The sequence below is a fragment of the Danio rerio genome, chromosome 13, assembly GCF_049306965.1.
Source record: "Danio rerio strain Tuebingen ecotype United States chromosome 13, GRCz12tu, whole genome shotgun sequence".
NCBI lineage: Eukaryota > Metazoa > Chordata > Actinopteri > Cypriniformes > Danionidae > Danio > Danio rerio.
This window is the reverse complement of record NC_133188.1, coordinates 20,099,222-20,120,467: the sequence shown is the minus strand read 5'-3', so window position 1 is coordinate 20,120,467 and position 21,246 is coordinate 20,099,222. Positions and strand designations below refer to the sequence as shown.

At 36.4% G+C, this 21,246-nt stretch overlaps 2 protein-coding genes across 53 annotated transcripts in view; both read left to right on the top strand.

The window, feature by feature from the left end:
• The window catches only part of alox5a (arachidonate 5-lipoxygenase a), a 43,299-nt gene extending 38,299 nt beyond the window's left edge, over positions 1-5,000 (top strand). The window contains exons 12-14 of one of the 3 annotated variants that reach the window (XR_012388640.1): positions 1,419-1,519; positions 1,612-2,132; positions 3,749-4,622. Coding sequence is in view for 1 of the 3 variants with exons in the window: in NM_001303262.1 (NP_001290191.1) it covers positions 1,419-1,519; positions 1,612-1,782; positions 4,208-4,387 (452 nt within the window). In the remaining 2 variants the exon portion in view is untranslated. 3 annotated transcript variants of the gene reach the window in all.
• A 5,330-nt stretch (positions 5,001-10,330) lies between these two features.
• washc2c (WASH complex subunit 2C) overlaps positions 10,331-21,246 on the top strand; it is a 50,294-nt gene continuing 39,378 nt past the window's right edge. For 25 of the 50 annotated variants that reach the window (XM_073920086.1, XM_073920082.1, XM_073920084.1 and 22 more), the window contains exons 1-8: positions 10,331-10,513; positions 12,915-13,054; positions 13,149-13,313; positions 18,557-18,625; positions 18,719-18,892; positions 20,362-20,455; positions 20,545-20,606; positions 20,774-20,833. In XM_073920086.1, the coding sequence (XP_073776187.1) occupies positions 12,926-13,054; positions 13,149-13,313; positions 18,557-18,625; positions 18,719-18,892; positions 20,362-20,455; positions 20,545-20,606; positions 20,774-20,833 (753 nt within the window). In that variant the 5' untranslated portion in view covers positions 10,331-10,513; positions 12,915-12,925. The remainder of the gene's footprint in view (positions 10,514-12,914; positions 13,055-13,148; positions 13,314-18,556; positions 18,626-18,718; positions 18,893-20,361; positions 20,456-20,544; positions 20,607-20,773; positions 20,834-21,246) is intronic. The other 25 variants (XM_073920068.1, XM_073920066.1, XM_073920054.1 and 22 more) reach the window with 2 other exon arrangements.

Below are 21,246 nucleotides of genomic sequence, written 5' to 3'. Positions count from 1 at the left end.
TCTTACACAAGTAAGTTGAATGGTGACCAGTGATTGGCAGTCTGAGTTAAAAGAGCCCAACATTAAGTCTGTGGCTGTGTCCGAAACCGCATACTTCCATACTATATAGTACGCTAAAATCAGTATGCGAGCCGAGTAGTATGTCCGAATTCATAGAATTCGAAAATCAGTATGCGAGAAGTACCCGGATGACTTACTACTTCCGGCGAGATTCTAGAGTGCGCATCCCATGCATGCTGCGCTATCCCATGATGCCCCGCAAGCGAATTCATGAATGGGAGTAAAGCGACGCAATTGACGCAGGTAGGTCACATGACCAGGACAAAATGGCGGATGTAGTACGTCCGAATTCCATTCATACTTTTCACATTCATACTGTATAGAATGTACTTTTCTAACGGCCGAGTTGTACGTTTAAATTCAAAAGCAGTACCTACTGAGTAGTAGGCGGTTTCGGATGCAGCCTTTATGACAATCTGGCGCAAAGTTATGAGGTCACAAAGTTTGGTCTAATGTTAAGTCAATGGGACTTTTCTGAATTTCCGGGTTAGTTTTCAGAAAACCGTAAGTCAGATCAGTTGGAAAAGATATAGCAACCTAATTCAGTACAGTTTGGAGATTGTTTGGTGGTTGTAGTATGAACGGTCTATGAGGAGATGAGTTCTTAAAATAGTCTGAGAAGCAGAAGTTTATTGAGTATAACAGTATGTTGGCATTCTCAAGCCTATGAACTAGAAAATGCTGGTGTTTAATTTCAGTAGACGGATTGAAATGCAAACTTTAAAAAAATATAGGAGCAATCCACAATCCGTCTCTGGGTGATCTTCTAGACTATTTTACATCATCTTTGATTCACCAAAAAAAAAAAAAAAAAAAACACGAAAATGCGCTGGGTGCCCTTAGGCTAGCCCTAATTGGTACCATAAAGGGCTAGTGCAGGCTTGTTTAATGGGAACTAGAACAGAAGGCTTGCTTGTGGAGTATAATATCTAAATAGAATAGAGCAAATGACTATGTGTCTGACCTGTCTCAAATGCTACAAATGGTTGGCTCCAGGCCAAGCTCATGAAAAAAAAGTTTTAAACAGAGTGGCTTAACAGTTTCTTTCTCAGTTAACTTTTCAGTTAACCTCAGATCTTTAGTTAGCAAACTAATAAATCATAGTTTCAGGCAGGGGCGTAGTGGACATTTTGAAGGTGGATTGGGGTGGAGTGGGGGGTTGGTCAGCTGTATGAAATCTGAAAGTTTACATTTTTAATCACCTGTTTGTACATGCTCTGTCTCTAAAAGTGACCCATCCCCCGCCCCCCTCTGTTGCTACGCCCCTGGTTTCAGGCAAGACTGTGTTCTCAGGAATGTAAATGTGCTTAACCTCTAAATGGCCCTTTAGAGATGACACGTTTTTTTTTTATCTTCAGAATTTCCCAAGAGTTTGCAAACCAAAGAGGAACTGGTGGAGTATCTAACTGTCGTCATCTTCACTGCCTCTGCACAACACGCTGCAGTAAACTTTGGCCAGGTGAGAGTATATTTCTGCCATATTTTGTTGCAAGAAAAATGGAAGAAAAATCTCCTATAGGTTAAAATCCATGCTCTGATACTTTACTTCAGTATGACTGGTGTTCATGGATCCCAAACTCCCCACCAACCATGCGGAAACCTCCTCCTATGAAGAAAGGCGAGGTGGACTTACAGTATATAGTGGAGAGTCTGCCTGACCGAGGACGCTCCTGTTGGCATCTGGGAGCTGTTTGGGCCCTCAGTCAGTTTCAAGAAAATGAGGTCTGGGCTAAGTGCTTATCTGCTTAAAACATAATACAGGGTAATGCTAAAAGACTTTGAACTTGGCAGTAACCTGGGTTAAGCGCTTGAACTGTATGCCATTACAAAATTGGCGTGTTTAAGGTCTGTTTTCTTTAAAAATCCATGATCTCCACTGGCTGAGTGATATCCGATTGCACTCCATTAAATTAATTTTTTCCTTGCCATGTCGTTAAAATATGAACATTTATTTTACCCCAGTATCTTCAATAGAGCTTCTGCGCTAACCTGCTGGTTCTGACGAGTGCGTGCAAGTAAAAGACTTTTTGTCTCATTTAATGCTTGAGCAACTAAGGGCCTACTCACACTATGCCATCCGTACCATGCCCAGGCCCGTTTCCCGGATTGTTTGAGAAGTTTGAGTGAGCTGAATCGGGCTCACAAGCCTGAAACTGAAAGCGAGTTGTGACTTTTAAGAGACTGTTTCATATGGATTTATTAATCATACTTACTGTTCAGTGAACGCAAACTGCCGTAGTTTATTAAATACGCAAACTCCTCACTGCACGACAGCTGCGCACCTTCAGCAGACCTCCTCATTCCTGCAGCACGGGGGCTTTGATTGTTAATGAGCGCCAAAAGTGGCGGATCTGTTCGGTGACATATTTGACTGCATGTCACTGAATATTAAACAACTGAAACGCTATAACTAGAGAAATCTCCACTGTGCTACTGAGTGAGAGCGCTTCTCACAGAACAGTGCAGCAGCGATGACGAAAGTGTGCCGAGGCCCGATTTTGGTGTGAGTGCGGGCCGTTGGGGGAGACGGGAGGGGGGACAAGCGTACTTTGGCCCGGTTCGAGGCAACTGTGGCCCCGTTTACACTAGTGCGTTTTAGTTTGAAAACGCATAAGTTTTGCTACGGTTACGCCATCCGTCCACACTACGCCGGAGTTCTCGAGCGCCGAAAACGGAGCTTTTTGAAAACGCTGGAGAGGCCGTTTTCATTCTAAAACGCTGCTGCTCCGTCTCAGTGTGGATGGGGAAAGACGGAGACATCTGAAAACGGAGGCGGGGCTGCAAACGTTCGCCTATCTGATTGGGGCTTTTCCTCAATATTAAGTAGCCCACACACAGTTCAGTCTCGCATCCTCTTCTTGTAAGTTAAGACTTCGCAAGTTTGATCAAGGCTGCAGTCTCCCCCTTCTCAGTTTGATATGGAAAACAGACTATACCGAGGACACGGGTAAATCTTCAAAGGGAACAGTGTACTTTATAACTTCATTCACATCACCTTGGCTACGTTGTTTCACTTTCTCAACAATAAAATGTAAACATGATATAAGGAACTGCCTATTTTCTTTTTAATATTAGCAACTTAACAGACAGCAGAAATGTTGAGGCGCCGTGCTGCATGAGCGTCATCTTCACTGTGTGGATATTTATAACAAAACGGAGCCGATAACAACTGCCTCCTTTCAATTTCAGTGAAAATACGAAACGCACCCTCTCTTTTGCTGAATATCAGTTTTAATAATCGATAATTATAAAAGTATAACATACAATAAGTTTATACATTGTAGGAAATTAAGATAAAAATGTACCTGGATTAATCATTAACTTATCTTTGCGCTTAACCAAAACATGTTACCCGTGAACAAGTAACTTAATAGATGTCAATGACCAAAGTCAGGGAATTGGCCTATGTCGTTAGATAAAGACAACAACATGAATGAAATATCACGTTTAGCAAATATAGTGAGATTAGTTCCAGCGGGAGATGCGTGATGAGCAGTCCGACAAGCAGAGCTCTCATCTGGGTAGAAATGCTGGAGCGCTTGCCCGAGAGTGTGTGTGTGGTCACGTGATGTGGGTTTTCAGCGTTTTGGTGTGGACGGAGAGCTGTTCAGAAACGCTGGGTAAAACGCGAGTGTGGACGCGGATCGTTTTCATTCTACAACGCCGTTTTAAAACTAAAACGCACTAGTGTAAACGGGGCCCGTACCTAGTGTGAGTACGGCCTAAATCAGGGGTGGCCAATCATGTTCCTGGAGAGTCACCTTCCTGCAGATTTCAGTTGCTACCCATATCAAACACATCTGAACCAGTTAATTAGGACCTGAACACCACGTGATAATTACAGGCAGGTGTGTTTAATATGGGTTGCAACTGAAATCTGCGGAATGGTGACTCTACAGGAACAGGGTTGGCCAGCCCTGAACTAAATGAATGCCAAAATCTATTTAACTGAATGTATTTAAATTACATTACAACATCGATGCTGTAAAAGGAACCTAATAAAATGGAAAAAAGTCACATTAACTGTTCACTGGAAGTTTATCAGTATGGGAAGAAACACTAGTTTCACATATACCCTATTACACAATACATACATTATATTGTGCTATAACAGGTACTAAAAGTGTTGTTGTTGTTTTTTTTGCAGTTGTTCCTAGGCATGTATCCAGATGAACACTTTATTGAGAAACCGGTGAAAGAGGTCATGGTGAAATTTGGCAAGAAACTTGCAGAAGTGAGCAAAACCATCAAGAATCGAAATGAGGGAAAGAAGCTGCCTTACTACTATCTGTCTCCAGACAGAATCCCAAACAGTGTGGCTGTGTAATTCACCACTCTCATCAAACCAGAAGTGCTACACTGATAGTAGCAAGTGTTTATGGGTTTAAAAAACAACAACATCAATTTTATATTAGAATGATTAGCCCTCCTGATTTATTAGACCCCTGTATATTTTCCCTGATTTCTGTCTAACACAAAGAAGGTGTTTTCAACACATTTCTAAACATGATAGTTTTAATAACTGATTTATTTTATCTTTGCCATGATTAAAGCAAAGTCCCTTTAAGGCAAGTCATTTCACTTGGCGGCTATCTTTGAAACAGCACTCGTGCAGTAGGCATGGGCATTCTGTTTAAATGGGAAAACATCAAATTCTTCAAAATTGCTTGCCAAGCTTACGTTTGAATTTCATGTTAGGACTCATCATTAAAATTAAACAACATGGTTCTCTTTAGTTTCACTTCTAAACGTCCAAATCACACAAAATCTGCAGAAACTCACGTCTGGTCCAAGCCCATCCCCTGGAGTATCGTCAGTCTTTAGCAATCAATGATGGGCTCCTGTACTAGGAGGCTGGCTTTATTCGCGATATAGCGATCAATGATTGGCTCCTGTACTAGAAGGCGGGCTTTATTCGCCATATAGCGATTGATGGTTGGCTCCTGTACTACAAGGCGGGCTTTATTCGTCATATAGCAATCGATGATTGGCTCCTGTACTAGAAGCCGGGTTTTATTCACCATATAGCGATCGATGATTGGCTCCTGTACTGGAAGGCGGGCTTTATTTGCCATGTAGCGGTAGATGATTAGCTCCTGTACTAGAAAGCGGGTAAGACAAAAACAGATTTCAAAAAATAAAAAAAATAAATAAATACGCAAGTTAATAACAGGGTGAGAATATGGTAAAATCTGAAAACGTGGTAAAAATCCAACAAGGTCTTTTCTTTTTTTAGATTGTTTTTGAAAATTGTTGGTTGGGTTAAGGGAAATGGATGGGTCAATCGAAAAAAATTGGTTGGGTTTAGGGAAGGATGAGGGTGGGTCAGTCGATTGGTCGGTCGGTCGGTCAGTCAGTCAGTCAAACAGTCAGTCTACAGCGGCCTCTGGTGGGTTTATGCGAGAATAGCAGGCGCGAATGGCATTTGCAAGAGAAATTTGAGATCTGAAAAAGCGTACACAGCAGCCTCTTGTGGGTTTGCGAAAACAAAAACTGCAAAAATACGTACCTTCTGGGATGTTTTTCGTGGCCTCCAGAAATGTATATATATAGGTACGTTTTCAGAATGAGCCTGGGTTGGTCTCGTGTCTTCAATGGTTATTGATTATAGTAAGTAATATTTTACTAGATGTTTTCAAGATACTACCCAGAAGACATACAACATCATAGTACATTAATATTAGGTTAGATTTAGGTCTCCAGCACTTAATGACAATGTTATTTTGACATTCAATAATAATGTAAAATGACGTTGATATTTGGTTGATTTTAGGTTGTGTTGCCCTTATAAAAATTATTGCAGTTTTTTTAACAGAATACCGCAGCTTCTTAAAGGAATACTGCAGTTTTAGTTAACTTCTGAAATGTGCAGTTTTTTGGACACAAAAACTGCCTAATTTAAGCATAGTGCAGTATAACTGCAACACAACTGAAGTACTATAATACAACCAACTGCAGTACATCTACTGCAATACAACTGAAGTACAACTACAGTACAACTACTGCAATACAACTAAAGTACTACAACAGTACAACTGACATACACTATTGCAATACAACTAAAGTACTTCTACAATACAACTGCAGTACAAATACTACTTTCCCTGCTCGGTGGACGATGGTTCTCAAATGAGGTTTCAGTCCTGCAGTTGTATTGCTGAAGTACTACCACAATATATTGTATTGCACTTTTCAGAAGTATGACTAACTAGAGAAATACATCTACAATCATCTACATGTATCTGCAATATATGGTAAAACTAAAATGCACTTTTAATACTTATGTACCTAAGTGCAAATTATATAGCATCATTATATTGCCCCACTCAGTTTATTTAATGTTACTTCAGTTGTACTGCAGATTTTACTGCTGTTGAACTTTATTGTATTGCAGTTGAACTGTGGTTATACCTCATTATACTGCGATTTCTCAGTTGTATTGAATTTGGTCACCGTTATCCTTGTATATAGGCTACTGCTTTTGTACTGTTAAGTTTACTGCAGTTATTTTTTATTATTCATTTTGCAAATAAACTCTTTTTGAAAAAAAAACTCTGAACAAAAGTGCAGTACAGTTCTTACCACACCATTGGCATATTAGACTACAGCAGCACAAGTGCAGTAAAGACAGAGTTTACTTGTTTTCATTCCATTTTACTGCAGCTTATACTGCTGTTGAAGTTTTTTGTACTTAATTTACTGCAGTTATATTTCTACATACTGCTATTGTTTTACTTCAGTTAACTGCAGTTATTTTTAGTAAGGGTGGAAAGTGACCAAAATCTGTCAAATTTACGTCAAATACTGACATTTATTTGTCAGGTGTGGAAACCAAAATCCAATGTATGATAGACGTCATAGTGGTAACATCCACACAACATTAAGCTGTAACATTATTAGACGTTGATATTTGGTTGTTTTTAGGTGGTGTTGAAAAGTAACCAAAATGCAATATCTGTCCGACATTGACGTTGGCCTGATGTTGGGTTCTGACATCAACCCAATTTTCATTTCCAAACAAAATGCAATGTCTTATGACGTTGGGGTACAATGTCCATCTGACGTCAGGATGACGCCCTGTGCCAGCTGGGTAGTATTCAGCTTAAAGTGAATTATGTCATGTAGTCACTGTATAATGATGGTTTGTTCTGTAGAGGATGGAAAAAAAATGCTCAAGGGGGCTAATATTATTGACCCTAAAATATTTTGTTTTATTTAGCTTAAATAAAACAAAAAAGACTTTCACCAGAAGAAAAGATATTATAAAAAATACTGTAAAAATGTCTTGCTCTGTTCATTTGGAAAATATAAAAATACAAAATAAAAAAGTCAGGGAAGGGCAAATAGTTTTGACTTGAACTGTATATATGGGTAAAATAAGTATTGGACATGCTGTTGACTTGACATTTTCACCAGATGTTGGCAACAGGCAAATAATCCATATACAAAGAAAAATGACATGTTTAGTATTTATTTTACCTGCTGTATATAAATGTTGCCATGTGTAATGTATCAGATATATCATAATTTCATATAATTTACATTTTTTGAGTTATATTAATAATAATAATAATAATAATATTAAAAATAATAATAGTAATAATAAATTATGTCCAAAGTTTTAGCAATAAATGTTTTATGTCCTTTAATTAACCTAATGTTAATAATTTAATATGTCTTTTTTTTTTCTATTTGCACACATGGCTTTTTCATATAACAGTATCTTTTTATCACGTATCAGGATCTCAGTGTCAAACTCTTGAGTGTGAAGCAGCTTGTGTGAAAACAGTGTGAAATATTTTATTGCAATATTGTTCTTAATTTTAACATTGATTGTACTTTTGTGAATGTCTACTAAGTAAAGCTATGTAGTAGAGTGCTAGTTTAAGCCTTTCATGCTCTGGATAAATGATCCTCTATGAATAAACAGGCAGCTGTTTTATAACACAAGTCGAGTGATGTGGACTGTGGTTATGGATATTAAAAGGTCACTATATACGATGCATTGTAGTTGATTATGAATGTTTTTGCTTAAAGAGATTTGTCAAAAAACATATTTGCTGTTAATTTTCTTACTTTAACCCAGATGACGGTTCCTTTTTTAAAGAGGACTTTTATCCCATCAAAGAGTCTATTTATTTACTTGTGCAAATGTGTGTACATGTATTCAGTTTTGAAATTAATTTCAGTAGTATTATTGACTAATATGAAATGTTCATGGGCTGCACAGTGACACAGTGGGTAGCATGTTTGCCTCACAGCAAGAAGGTCGCTGGTTCGAGCCTCGGCTGGGTCAGTTGGCATTTCTGTGTGGAGTTTGCATGTTCTCCCCGTGTTAATGTGGTTTTCCTCGGGGTGCTCCGGTTTCCTCCACAGTCCAAAGACATGCGCTATAGGTGAATAAGCTAAATTGTCCTTAGTGTATGAGTGTGCATGGGTATTTTTCAGTGATGGGTTGCAACTGGAAGGGCATCCGCTGCATAAAACATATGCTGGATAAGTTGGTGGTACATTTGTGGCGACCCCAAATTAATAAAAGGACTAAGCCGAAATGAAAATGAATGAATGAATGAATAAAATGTTCAGTTGATTTATTTACAATGCAGTCTGTAAAGTAATATTTTCAGCCTTTTAGTAGATATATTATATGAGAGACCTGCTTTGTTTATCAAATAAGTGTATCTAATTGGATTTGCATTGTAGACATTAAATACGAGTTAAAAGTGAATTATTGTTTAATTTAAAATATTAAGTTTTTAGTTTTGATTCTCCCAAAAATCATTCCACATAAATCTGCAGATCTTTTACAAAATTCTGCGCAGAATTAGCAAAAAATATCTACAGATTCTGTCTGGTCCTACCCATGAGGCTTAGCACCCACAAGACCCAAATGTTTTAAAAGAGGAAATCCTGTAAACGTTAATGAAAACAGGAAGTTTACAACATCTGCGAACTAATGAGAAGTCATATGTCCTCATATAGTACTCATAGAACTGATCACCTAAATAGTAAAAACATTTTGTAGTAAAAAAAAACATGTACAAACAAAGGTTTTAGATTATTATTAAAGCCTAGTGGATTTTTTTTTGAATGTTTGTTTTGAAAATATTGTGTGGAAAAAAGCTTGGTTGCTTCGTTTTCATTTCTGCATAAGTAGTAAACAACTACATTTAAAAATACTTTACAACATTTATGTTAGCAATTATACATTACCTAAATTTATGCAGACTTTAGAAAAAATATATTTAGATAAATTTAGTAAAACTAAAGGGACTAAGCCTAAAAGAAAACGAATGAATGAATGTTTAGATCATCCAGAGTCTTTGGTTGATGTTTTTTTTATGAATGTCAACATTCAAAGAAGTTTTAGGAAGACTTACTGTTGTATATTGTATGTCCAAAAAAAAAAAAAAAAAAACTGGTTTTAGATGTAATTTGACTCCCAAATATGTTTTTTTTTTTTTTTACTCAAACTATTTATCTCTGGAATTTATTTTGATTTTATTTGGTAAATTTCATGTTCAGAAATGTAGATTGAATACCTCTAAACCTTGTTTAAAGGTTTCTATTATAGATTTTCATTTATATATAGCCTCACTCCATTATATTAATAGCAAGACATGTCAAGATAATTGCAAAGGAAAGGAGCTGAAGTAAATTGAATAGTAAACTTGCTGTCTGTTGGGTAGGTTAAATCATCTGGTTATATTGTCATTGTAAAGGCTGTTCTGTTGAAATTGTCTTTTATTTATTTTGATTATGTAATTTATATTTTAGTTTATTTAGTTTATTTAGTTTATTAGTTACATTTGTATTATTTGGATATCATGTTTAAATTGTATCTTTGCTGTTCTTAAAAATAAATAAATAAAAATACAACATCCGCTCAACTGCAGTTCTCATGAGGGTGCCAGACACTCAAACATTCATCCACATGTTTGAATGCATGTGGTTTGAAATAAAACCTGTCAGCCAACTAATCATTACATAAAGCGATTTTCAGCATTGTGTGCATACAAACTAAATAATTAATTACAATTTTAGAATATTTTATGTGATAAAATACATGAACACTGCATCTTTTTAACAGTTTACATCACCCAATAATGAAAATCCACTACAAAAAGCATGGATAAACCATGTTACGTTGCTGTCAGAAAGTGCAGATTTGAGTTCAGATGAAAAAATAAGCTCTGTTTCAGTAAAGTGTCGGTCACGCGCATCAGAAGCTGATCTCAGATCAGTGGCTCAATGGTCTCGCGCTTCGGTCAGGTGACTAGAATCAGCTGATTCTCTGCAGACGGAACATGGCCGACCTCTCAAAATACTGAGCTGATGATGGGGCGAATAAACAGCGACAAACTACCCTTGACTTTCCTCTCTGCTGGATTCAGGAGATTTTGAGGTGACGGAAAACACTACAGAGGATATCTGACAACAGTACGTTCATAAGGTAAAGCAGTACTTCAAATGAAAAGAGCAGAGATTCAGACTGTTAGCACAGCAGCTAGCCTTGCATGACAGCAGGTGGAGGAATCACATATAAATGCACAAAACAGTACAATAACAACCAATAAAATAATCAAATATGCGTTTGATAAGTGTGTATTTATAATTTTAATCGTTTACATTTTTAAGAAGGACGAGGATATTATTTTCTGCGTAGTTTTTGATTAGAATAATTATAACGTTTTAACTCTAAAAACGACAATTTGAAAGCTGTTTTGTTTGCACTTTATGTTATATATATATATATATTCTCTTTGTCATGATGACAGTACATAATAATTTACTAGATATTTTTCAAGACTCGTCTATACAGGTTAAAGTGACATTTAAAGGCTTAACTAGGTTAATTAGGTAAACTAGGCAGGTTAGGGTAATTAGACAAGTTATTGTTTAACGATGGTTTGTTCTGTAGACTATCAATAATATATATCTATTAAAGGGGCTAATAATTTTGAGCTTAAAATGTTTTAAGAAATGTAAAACTGCTTTTTATTCTAGCCGAAATAAAGCAAATAAGACTTTCTCCAGAAGAAAAATATTATCAGACATACTGTGAAAATTTCCTTGCTCTGTTAAACATGATTTGGGAAATATTTAAAAGAGAAAAACAATTCAAAGAGGGCTGATAATTCCATCTTCAACTGTACTGCATTGCATCTTAAAGAAAAACATGTACAATTCAAAGTAAAATATGTTAACAAAGTTTGCTTAAACATCTTTAAAGTCCACATGCAATCAAAACTATATGATTTTGTTAGCTTATGTTGCCAGTTTTGTGTAGACCATAAATCTGTGCATGCCATTAACATGAAAAAAAAAAAGTTTGCTCTGGTAATCTAAAACTAAAATCTGAAAATGCGCTCCCTGTTTTTTTAAGTTACATTTAACCTATTTACATTCATCAGACTATGTGATTTTGAAGTATTCACCGGGGCTAACATACTTAACCATACTACTCCAGCTGTAAGATTTGACAACACAGAAACGGTGAGGAGGAGCTATCATAACTCTCCCGAAACACTTTTCCCGATCTTTCTAAAGGAACTGCCTACTTTATGACATCCATTCAGCTTGCTGCAGAAAAACAAAGTCATGCCAACTGCTATCTCATTTAATATTCCGTTTCTCTAAAAACTGCTTCACAATACAGAAAAAAACGGTTGCAGTTCCCGGTTAATGGGGACTTTAATGATGTAATAGGTCAAATATCAGCAGGATATTCAATCCTTTATTACAATCTGTTGAATTATTATTACATTCATTCATTCATTTTCTTTTCGGCTTAGTGGCTTTATTAATCTGGGGTCGCCACACCGGAATGAACCACCAACTTATCCACCATATGTTTTACACAGCGGATGCCCTTCCAGCTGCAACCCATCACTGGGAAACATCCACACTACGGACAATTTTAACTAACCCAATTCACCTAACTCCACATGTCTTTGGACTTGTGGGGGAAACCAGAGCACTCAGAGGAAACCCACGCAAAAATGGGGAGAACATGCAAACTCCACACAGAAACGCCAACTGAGCCAGGTGGGGCTCAAACCAGCAACCTTTTTGCTGTAAGGTGATTTTTGCTGCCTAATGCGCCACCGTGCTGCTTATTATTAATCCAATCTATTGAAAATTTACACATGAACAACACTATTAGTCTTTATGGTGTTTTAGAAAAAAAAGTCAGGATCTCACAGAGTTCCCAGAAGAGGTATATCTAATTATTTCCAAATGTAAAGTGGAGGTGAGTCCAAAAAGCCAGTCAGAAAAAGAGGCCTAACAGTTTTCTTCCAGAAACAAAGGATAGCTTTTTAGCTATGATCATGCCATACTGGACAGGTAACCATACATTTTGGTTGAGATTCTCCAAAAAATCTGAACAGTCAAAAATTGCTAGCATTGGGTCGGGGAGTAAAACACAATCGTAAACTGGTGCTTTTAGAACTAAAATATTTCTAACCAAAAACCAATTTGAACACATGATCAAAAAAGATGTGCTAAGGTATCTTCAGCAGCTTTACACTTGTCACATGTGGGGGAAACCGAGGGATAGAATTTACTAAGATTTGTTTTAGAATAGTGAAGTCTGTGTAATACTTTGTACTGAATAAGGTTGTGTCTAGAATTTATAAAACATGAATAAACAGATAAAAGGCATCGATTCCAAGCAGTCTAAGAGATTAAAATCCTTAGGTCTTCTTTCCAAGCGACTTTCAAATGAAGAGAAGAAATTAACATATAAAGAGGTTAGGCCCCTAGCATCTGGAGAGTTTAAAAACAAATCAAATCAAAATTTGGAATATTTAGAAGAACATAGTTTCCATACTCTGATCTTTAATCAACAGATTAAACCATCATGTCTAGTTTTATGGAGAACGGCCCCAGTAATCACAATGGGGAGGCCGAGCAGGTGTGGGAGAGACCCTGGACACTGGAAGAGATGCAGAAATCCAGCACCAACTGGTCACTGGCAGCAGACTCGGGGGTAAAGAGTGAAATGCTTTTATTTTTCTGTTTTTCTCCATTACTTCTTGGCTGTCCAGGTGATTTACATTGGCTGTTTATTTGTATCTGTGCAGCTGTTCCTTTTCCTGCGAGACTTCTCTCAGAGGATGCTGTCCAAGACACATGAGATCGAGAAGCAGCTGGACGGTCTCATCCGGGACACTAAAGCCACCGACAGCCAGCTACATACAGTGTTTAATGATTTCCTCATGCTGTCCAACACACAGTTCATCGAAAACGTATGTACACAAGGGTGTCCGCGAGGTCTTGAAAAGTATTAAAAGTTAGGTAATGTATTTAGGTAATGTTTGGTAATGTATTTACTAACATGAACAAAACAATGAATAATACAATTTATTGCAGTATTTGTTCATGATGATTTGTTAATGGAAATAGTTCATGTTCAATTTATTTATAGAGCACATTTAAAAACTTGATCACGAGACTTACCAAAGTGCTGTACATAAGACAAAGTAAAATAAAAAGAGGGTAAAAAACATAGAAATAAGACAAGAGAAACGTCTGAAAAGATGTAAAAATGTAGCATTAGGGTAAAGGTGTTTAGTTAGCTCATGGTGCATTTACTAATGTTAACAAACATGACTTTGGATTTTAGTAAAAAGGCTAAAATGATTTTAGAATGATTAATAAAGACTACAAAAGTACCGGGGACTCATGTACGAAGACTTGCGTTGTGTCATACTAAAACCTTGCATAGACAAAAAGCTGTAAATGTGCATACGCAGTAAAAAATTTAGATGTATGAAACACTGCGTATGAGGAATCACGCATATTCTCTTTGTACATCCGAATGAACGTGAAACTGAGCGCAAAATGCACGAGCGCAAAACCCCTCCCTGCCTCCTCCCCTGTATGAGTGTGCTAGGGTTGTAACGGTATGAATTTTTCACGGTATGATAATCGTCTAAAACAATACCACGGTTTGACGGTTTCGCGGTATACGGTATGTTACAAATGTTACAAAATAATAGAACAGTGAAGCAAATTTGACTTTTTCCAAATAATATATTTTTAGTTACTATAAACAACACCACTTACAATGAACAAATAAAAATAAGAAAATAATAAATAATGTGTCAAAGTCCAAATAAAGTCCAAATAAACATGGTGCAAATCCTCAGTAAAAAATAGATATAAATATTTACTATACTATAAATAGTTAAATAACGAAACTAGATTCAATATGGAACATCCTTACGTTTTATGTGCCAGCATGGATATGGTTGTCTATCGATATGGATTTGGATATGGTTGTCTGCAATGCAGACAAACAGCTGCATCTTCATTTGCGTCTTTTGAAAACAGCAAGAGCAGCAGTTCGTCTTTGCTGTGTCACTGTTTTGTCATGTTTCTGTGCTGCTGTGCATGCAAAAGTACTTAGTATAAGAATTATTTCATGAAAAACTTTTTTTTTTGCGTTTTATTTAGCCGCGCATAAATGTATGCCTATCTCTCATTCCGTGTTGTTCAAGAAGCTTGGTCCACAAACAAAAGCGAAACCTATGCTTATTGGTTGTGATATAGCGAGTTTGAACCAATCTGGGCATGGAGGAGGGACAATGCATCAATGTATCATGTCTGATTTGTCCGGAGACACAGTGACGAGCGTTTCTTTGTCAAATCAGCGTTGTCAAATGTTGATGACGTAACCGCACTGATTCCGGAGCCTCTGAAAGTCCGCGAATGTTATGTGATACAGCACAGGAAAGCTGAGATTCTCTTCTTTATGCCAATCTTTGAATTGTATGAATCGGATCAGCGGATCAAAAGTTATTAAACATTTAAGAGCAATACTTATTTTTAGCCGCGGGCGGCTGTCTCGGTCTTTAAGGGTTAAAACCGTTGATATGCAATTGTTCATGGTATGATAATCGTGCACGTTCAAATCGTGGTAAACCGTCATACCGGTATATTGTTACAACCCTAGAGTGTGCTAATGACTCTACTTTGGCAAAACCCAATGAAAAAGCAATGGCAAAAGCAAGCAAAAATAAAAATTTTTAACAGAATGTGAATTGGAGGTACTGCTTTCGGAGGTAGACCGGAGAAAAACGGTTTTATTTGCAAGTTTGTCCTCCGCAATTAATATCAAGAAAAATATAGAGTGGGAGAGTTTAGCTGATGCGGTTAACACAGTTGGCTCTGAACATCGCACTAAGTGGATTAAAAAAAGAAATAGTGCGATTTATAGGTGTAAAAGTTTGTAGTGACTTTAACAGCGTGAGTGGCATAGCTCGTAATACGCATGGCAACATGTTTTGACACATTTGAGCATGAACTCGGTTCGATTCCAGCGTCTGATGAACTCATTCTTCTTTTTTCCCCCTGCTACACATCAGATTTTGCCTACTCTTCATCATGAGGAAGAAAAGTAGGAATCTTAATAAGTGTGTGCATCATATTTTATTATCACATTTATTGAATGGAAGTGTTTCTGATTCACGTGTTCACCTTATTGCAATGTGTGTGCAGTCGGTCGCTCCGATTACATTAGGCAAACCGGCAACCGCTGCAAATTGCGCTTTAATGTTTGGCTGGTCAACTGTATGGCATGGAAGCCTTATATACCTGATAGATATGTGGTTGAACCTGTCTCATACAGCTGCCATTGCATGGCTTAAAGACACTTTGTAGTGTGCAATTTAACACAACTGCCTTTAGGAGTCGCCAATGGAAATAAAACAAACACACACAATAAATGCACGTATGCCAGGCATGAAGTTGGCATGGACCAACGCACATTTCCACGTTCATTTCATAGTTAGTAAATCCAAACGTGAGCGTGAAACTTGGCGTACGCAAAGTTTTTATGCGTAGCAGTGTTGATTAGATTAGATTAGATTCAACTTTATTGTCATTACACATGTACAAGTACAATGCAACGAAATGCAGTTTAGGTCTAACCAGCAGTGCAATAGCAGCAAGTGCAGGATACAGGAATAAGTTATAAAGTGCAGTTATAGAAAAACTATGGTGATATTTACAGATGGATGTACCATGAACATTATATACAGGTTGGATAAGCTATGAGCAGATTTACAATATATGAATATATGTGCAGGTTGCTATTAATAATCAGTAGTGTGCAGATAAATAAACATGATTACAAGTGTATATGTTACAATATATGAATATATGTACAGGGATAGATAAACATGATTACAAGTGTATATGTAACAATATATGATACATAAGGCCCCTGGTCATGCTTAGGTCATGTTAGTAAATACATTAATTAGCATTACCTAATGAATAGTTTTTCTGAATATAATCTGCAAATACTGGGATGATGTGCAGTTTTTGAAATCGATAAAATATTGCTAGACGTGGCTGTAGTAGCTAAAGGTGGATTCGCCCTGCTTTAACTGGAATTTCTAATTTATTTGATCATAAAGATCTGAGTTCAGTGAGCATATCTGTAAGGTATTGGGGTCCAATGTCATTTAGTGATTTATAGACCAATAATAATATTTTCTGAATGTAACTGGGAGCCAGTGTCAAGACCTGAGGACAGGTGTAATGTGCTCTGATTTTCCTCATCTGGTCAGAATCCTGGCAGCAGCGTTCTGGATGAGCTGCAACTGACTCTCTTTTTGGGAAAGCCACTAGGAAGGCCATTACAGTAATCCACCCTGCTGCTGATAAAAGCATGAACAAGTTTCATAAATGGAAACAAAGCATCTAATTTTTGCAATGTATTTGTGTGAGATGATCATACGCTGACTTAGGAGGAATGTTTTGTTACATAATTTCACAAAAAAACTGATTTTACATCATAATTTGAAATCATTTAAACCATTTTAAATCACTAACTGCCCAAACTAATGTATTCTGAATCTTTTTTGTGAATCATGATGAAAAAGTCACCTAAAAATATACCACATAATACATTTGTATTCTGCATTCTAAAATTCTAAAATAGTGAATCAGCAGATTTGCTAGATAGAAAATGCAGTAGGCCTTGAAATATCAAGATAAATGTCTATAGAATAATTTATTGAGTTAGTATTAAACCTCTAAGTCTAAAGATTCATTCATTCATTTAAAGGTCAGACAGTTTGCCAAAGCCCTTTTTTATTAGTTGAATTATTGTTTTGTATTTTTCTCACTTTATGAGCCTTTCATAGGGGTAAATAATTCTTGTTCTTTGTTCCTACAGTTTTGAATTATATTGCATTGATTTGGCATTATCACAAGCTAAGAGTCTTTATGCCGAGCTCAGACTGCATGATTTTAGACATTTTGAAAGGTTTTGAGAAATCGCCGACAAATGTCCTGAAATCACAGGCAAATCGGTGCTTGTTCAAGTGTGAACAGTCACACAGTGTGAACTATCAAAGGCGCCATCTGAGAGAATCGCAGATGAGTCGCTGACACTTGTGAGATATTTGGTAGGCTAAATATCTGGACCTGTCGGCGATTTAAAAACCATGCCGTGTGAAATGTGTTTGGATGAAAATAACATTTGCGATTAACTACAGCCCATCAGAGAACAGCATCAACTAGTGTGGGTATCTGCAGGCAAGCTACAGCATGAGGTTGAAGTTAAAAGTGCTTCTTTACAGTTTATTGGACCCAAGAAATGGAGGAAAAACAAGTGTAAATTTGGCAGGAGCACCTGTGTCTGTTTGACGTGTCATCTGACCAATACCACAACCGGCTCAAAAAAGAAAAATGTTTGAAAGAAATTGCGAATTCCATTTAAAGTCCAGATGAGGAAAATGAGTTCATTTTCTACCCCACTAAAGGCTTCTTTCTCATTATGTAATTAATAACAAAGGATATACTATGTGACCTCATGTTGTTTTCGTGTCAGTTCTCCCGTGTGTTTGGTTGTGAGATGTACAGTAATTTGTGTACAGAGACAAATTTGTCAGCGATTCTTCTATTGTAAAGTCATACATTAAGGTGCTAAACCCCCTGTCGCCAATCCATCTTACATTGTAAACACCGCACCGACGGAACGCTACCCCAGATAGTCATGTACTGTGAAAACATCTGTGACACGACTACTTTGAAAACCCTGCATTCTGAACTCGGCATTAGTTGTGCTTTCTTAAAATCAGTATTTACTAAATGTACTGTAAGTTAAAATGTCTCCAGTTTTACCAGTTGAAGCTTAATGGCAAGAGGTCTTAACATATATGTGAGTCTTAAAAAAGCTAATGAATTTTACTCTCTGCTTTCTGTTTGTAACCTAGTACATGATTATAATTCAAAACCACACTGACTCATCACAGATTTTCTGTGAGAAAATAAGGGAGTGTTTTACACTTGTTATATTTATACATTTCCTGTTAAACGCTCCTCCATTGAGACTCAAAAGTGTCACAACTGTGCGTTTTTATTAGCAATTGTTCACACCTCCTAACAGGGAGATGAAATTAGAGCAGTTCCAAGTAAATATGAGGGTGTTAAAATAAAGGCTGTATTGTGAAATCTAATGTTTTTTATGCATTAGAGAGTTTATGATGAAGAGGTGGAAGACCCTACACCAAAGTCTGAAACCACTGAGAGACAACCTGAACAGGTAGGTTATTTTTGCTATGATTTTCTACTGGAAATAGTGTTATGAAAATCACAATGTTTCTTAGCAGTTTTACCTTTTAATACACATGTAAAGGAGAAGACGCGAGAACAGAAGGAAGCAGAACTTATTCCCAAAGTCCAAGAGGCCGTCAACTATGGTCTGAAAGTCTTGGAATCTGCTTTTGAACAGCTGGACATTAAAGCAGGAAACTCGGACTCTGAGGATGAGGAAGTTCTGGAAAAAGTAGAGCCTATTTTGGAAGCAAAGGTGAAGTGTTTTTCTAGAGCATTTATTTGATTATGAGTAGGCCTAGGCGGAATCTGCGCGCGCAGAAATCCCATCAGAGTTTTAGCCCATCATTGACTATTTGTTTACATGTGTAAACGTGTGTAAATTGATATTTGTTCAGTTTTTAAAATAATTTCAGTAATATTATTAATTAATATCAGGGTTTCCACAGGGTCTTCAAAAGTATTAAAAGTTGATAAATCAATTATGAGAAAATTAAGACCCTTAAATGTATTAAAAAGACTTAATCACGATTTTACAAGTTTTTGTTCAAAGTGTTTGACCTTAAAACACATAACTATATTTATTTTCCTCCTAATATTAACTATGACATGCGCAATCCACAAGAGTGTTTCCGGCAAGTTCCTCCATCTGTGTGATGTCACGTAATTTGCGATAAACTCAGGAAGGTGATTTGACGCTCTCCAGATGTAGCGAAACCATAGAGCAAAACAGATGGCAAAATGAGAAAATGTAAGTTTGCGTACTCCTGGTTGGAGAAAGACGAGTTTAAACTGTGGCTTAAGCCTGTCGCTGAAAACAGCGGCATAATTTATTCTTTCAGTCTTTGTTTCTTCCAAGCTTATCCAAGTTCTGTTGCATGGTTGTGCTCCATTGATTCATTTAACTACAACTGTTTATTAACAACTGTTTATTAAGTTAAAGATTTAATACTGATTAGAACTTGAGACGATGAGGTCTTAAAATATTCTGAGAAGGTCTTTTAAAAGTCTTAAACAGGTATTAAAAATACCAATAGGATTCCTGCATATACCCTGAATATGAAAATGTTCATCTGATTTATTTACAATGGAGTTACAATACAAGTAATATTTAATGTCTTTTAGTCCAGGGATTCCCAACCTTTTTTAGCCCGAGACCCCCTTTTCCCCTTGCCAATATTGTAAGGCTTCCACTCCACATTTAAGGATATTATTGATCATATAAATTTGCAGTAATGATGACAAAAAATTTAGTTTTCAAACAAGCGGTATGTTTATTACTATATCTAGATTTGTTTATGCACAAATAATAGCCTAATGTAAAATATAAAGCAAGTATATACAGCAGTAGGCTGAAAAACATAAGTCTTTGGGCTTAAAATTGGCCCTATTTGAATTTCAATGACAAAAAATATTAGTATCCACACTGGTGTATACGAAAAAAAAATTATATAGGCTATTACAATTTAGTACTTGCATGTTATTTGTTATGCTTTATCAAGCACTGCATGAAATTTTTTACATTTTTTTGGTCAGCTAGGGTATAAGATGAACTAAGGCAATGTCATTTTTCTCCTTATTGTCCACTGCTAAGCCATTTAGTGGTATTAAAACATGTTTTTTTTTTTTTTTAGGATTATTGTTATTTTTATTAAAAAAAAAAACACCCTAAATCATATCCATGTGCACACTGACCACTGTTTCTGCTTTTGTTTTCAATGGTAGGATCTGTATGTGGACCGGCCTTTGCCATACTTGATCGGGTCTCAAGCCTTTATGGATCAGGATGATGTTGGCCTTGGAGATCTGTCCAGTGATGGTAAAATTTCCATAATCTTCATTTCAGAAAGATTTTTTTTTGTCATCATAGGCTGTTTTTAACTTTGGTCTGTTTGCTGTGCTTTATAGAAATGTCTATCGGTAGTGACAGAGACAGTGTCCTTGAGAGTGATGTTGAAGATGGTGATGAGGTGAGAGATGATGATAAATACGTACATGTACATTTATCTGAGTTGCAGAATTTGCATTTAATATTTTGAGATAATTTAAATGTTTTATTTATTGAAGAAAAAGCAAAATTTTCTTAAGACTTAAAAATGTGTTTATTTCTGTGTTGTTTTGTATAATATTACAAAAGCACACTGACCAGGACGATTACTCTGACCAGGATGAGGAAGTCCAAGGCAACTTTAAGAAGGTAAGATTTCTGTGGTTCTTATACACTATACTTGGTTGTGTATAACACATAGATTATCTATTTGCTTTGACAGCAGTGTTAATGTGATTGTTCACCCAAAAATTTATATTCTGTAGTCACCCTTCACATATCATACACTTCGAAAGAACACAAAAGAAGATCTTTTTTTAAAAATGATGGAAACCGGTAGCTGTTGACCTCCATATTATTTGTTTCTCCTACTATAGAAGTCAATAGTTATCAGTTTCCAACATTCTTCAAAATGTCTTCTTTAGTGTTCAAAAGAGAAAAAACAGGTTTATAACCACTAAAATACCAGTAAATACTCCCCATTTTTAAAATATATATTTAATTATGCTTATTAGATATGGGATACAAATATGGGACACAAAACAAAGAAGTTACTAATCAAA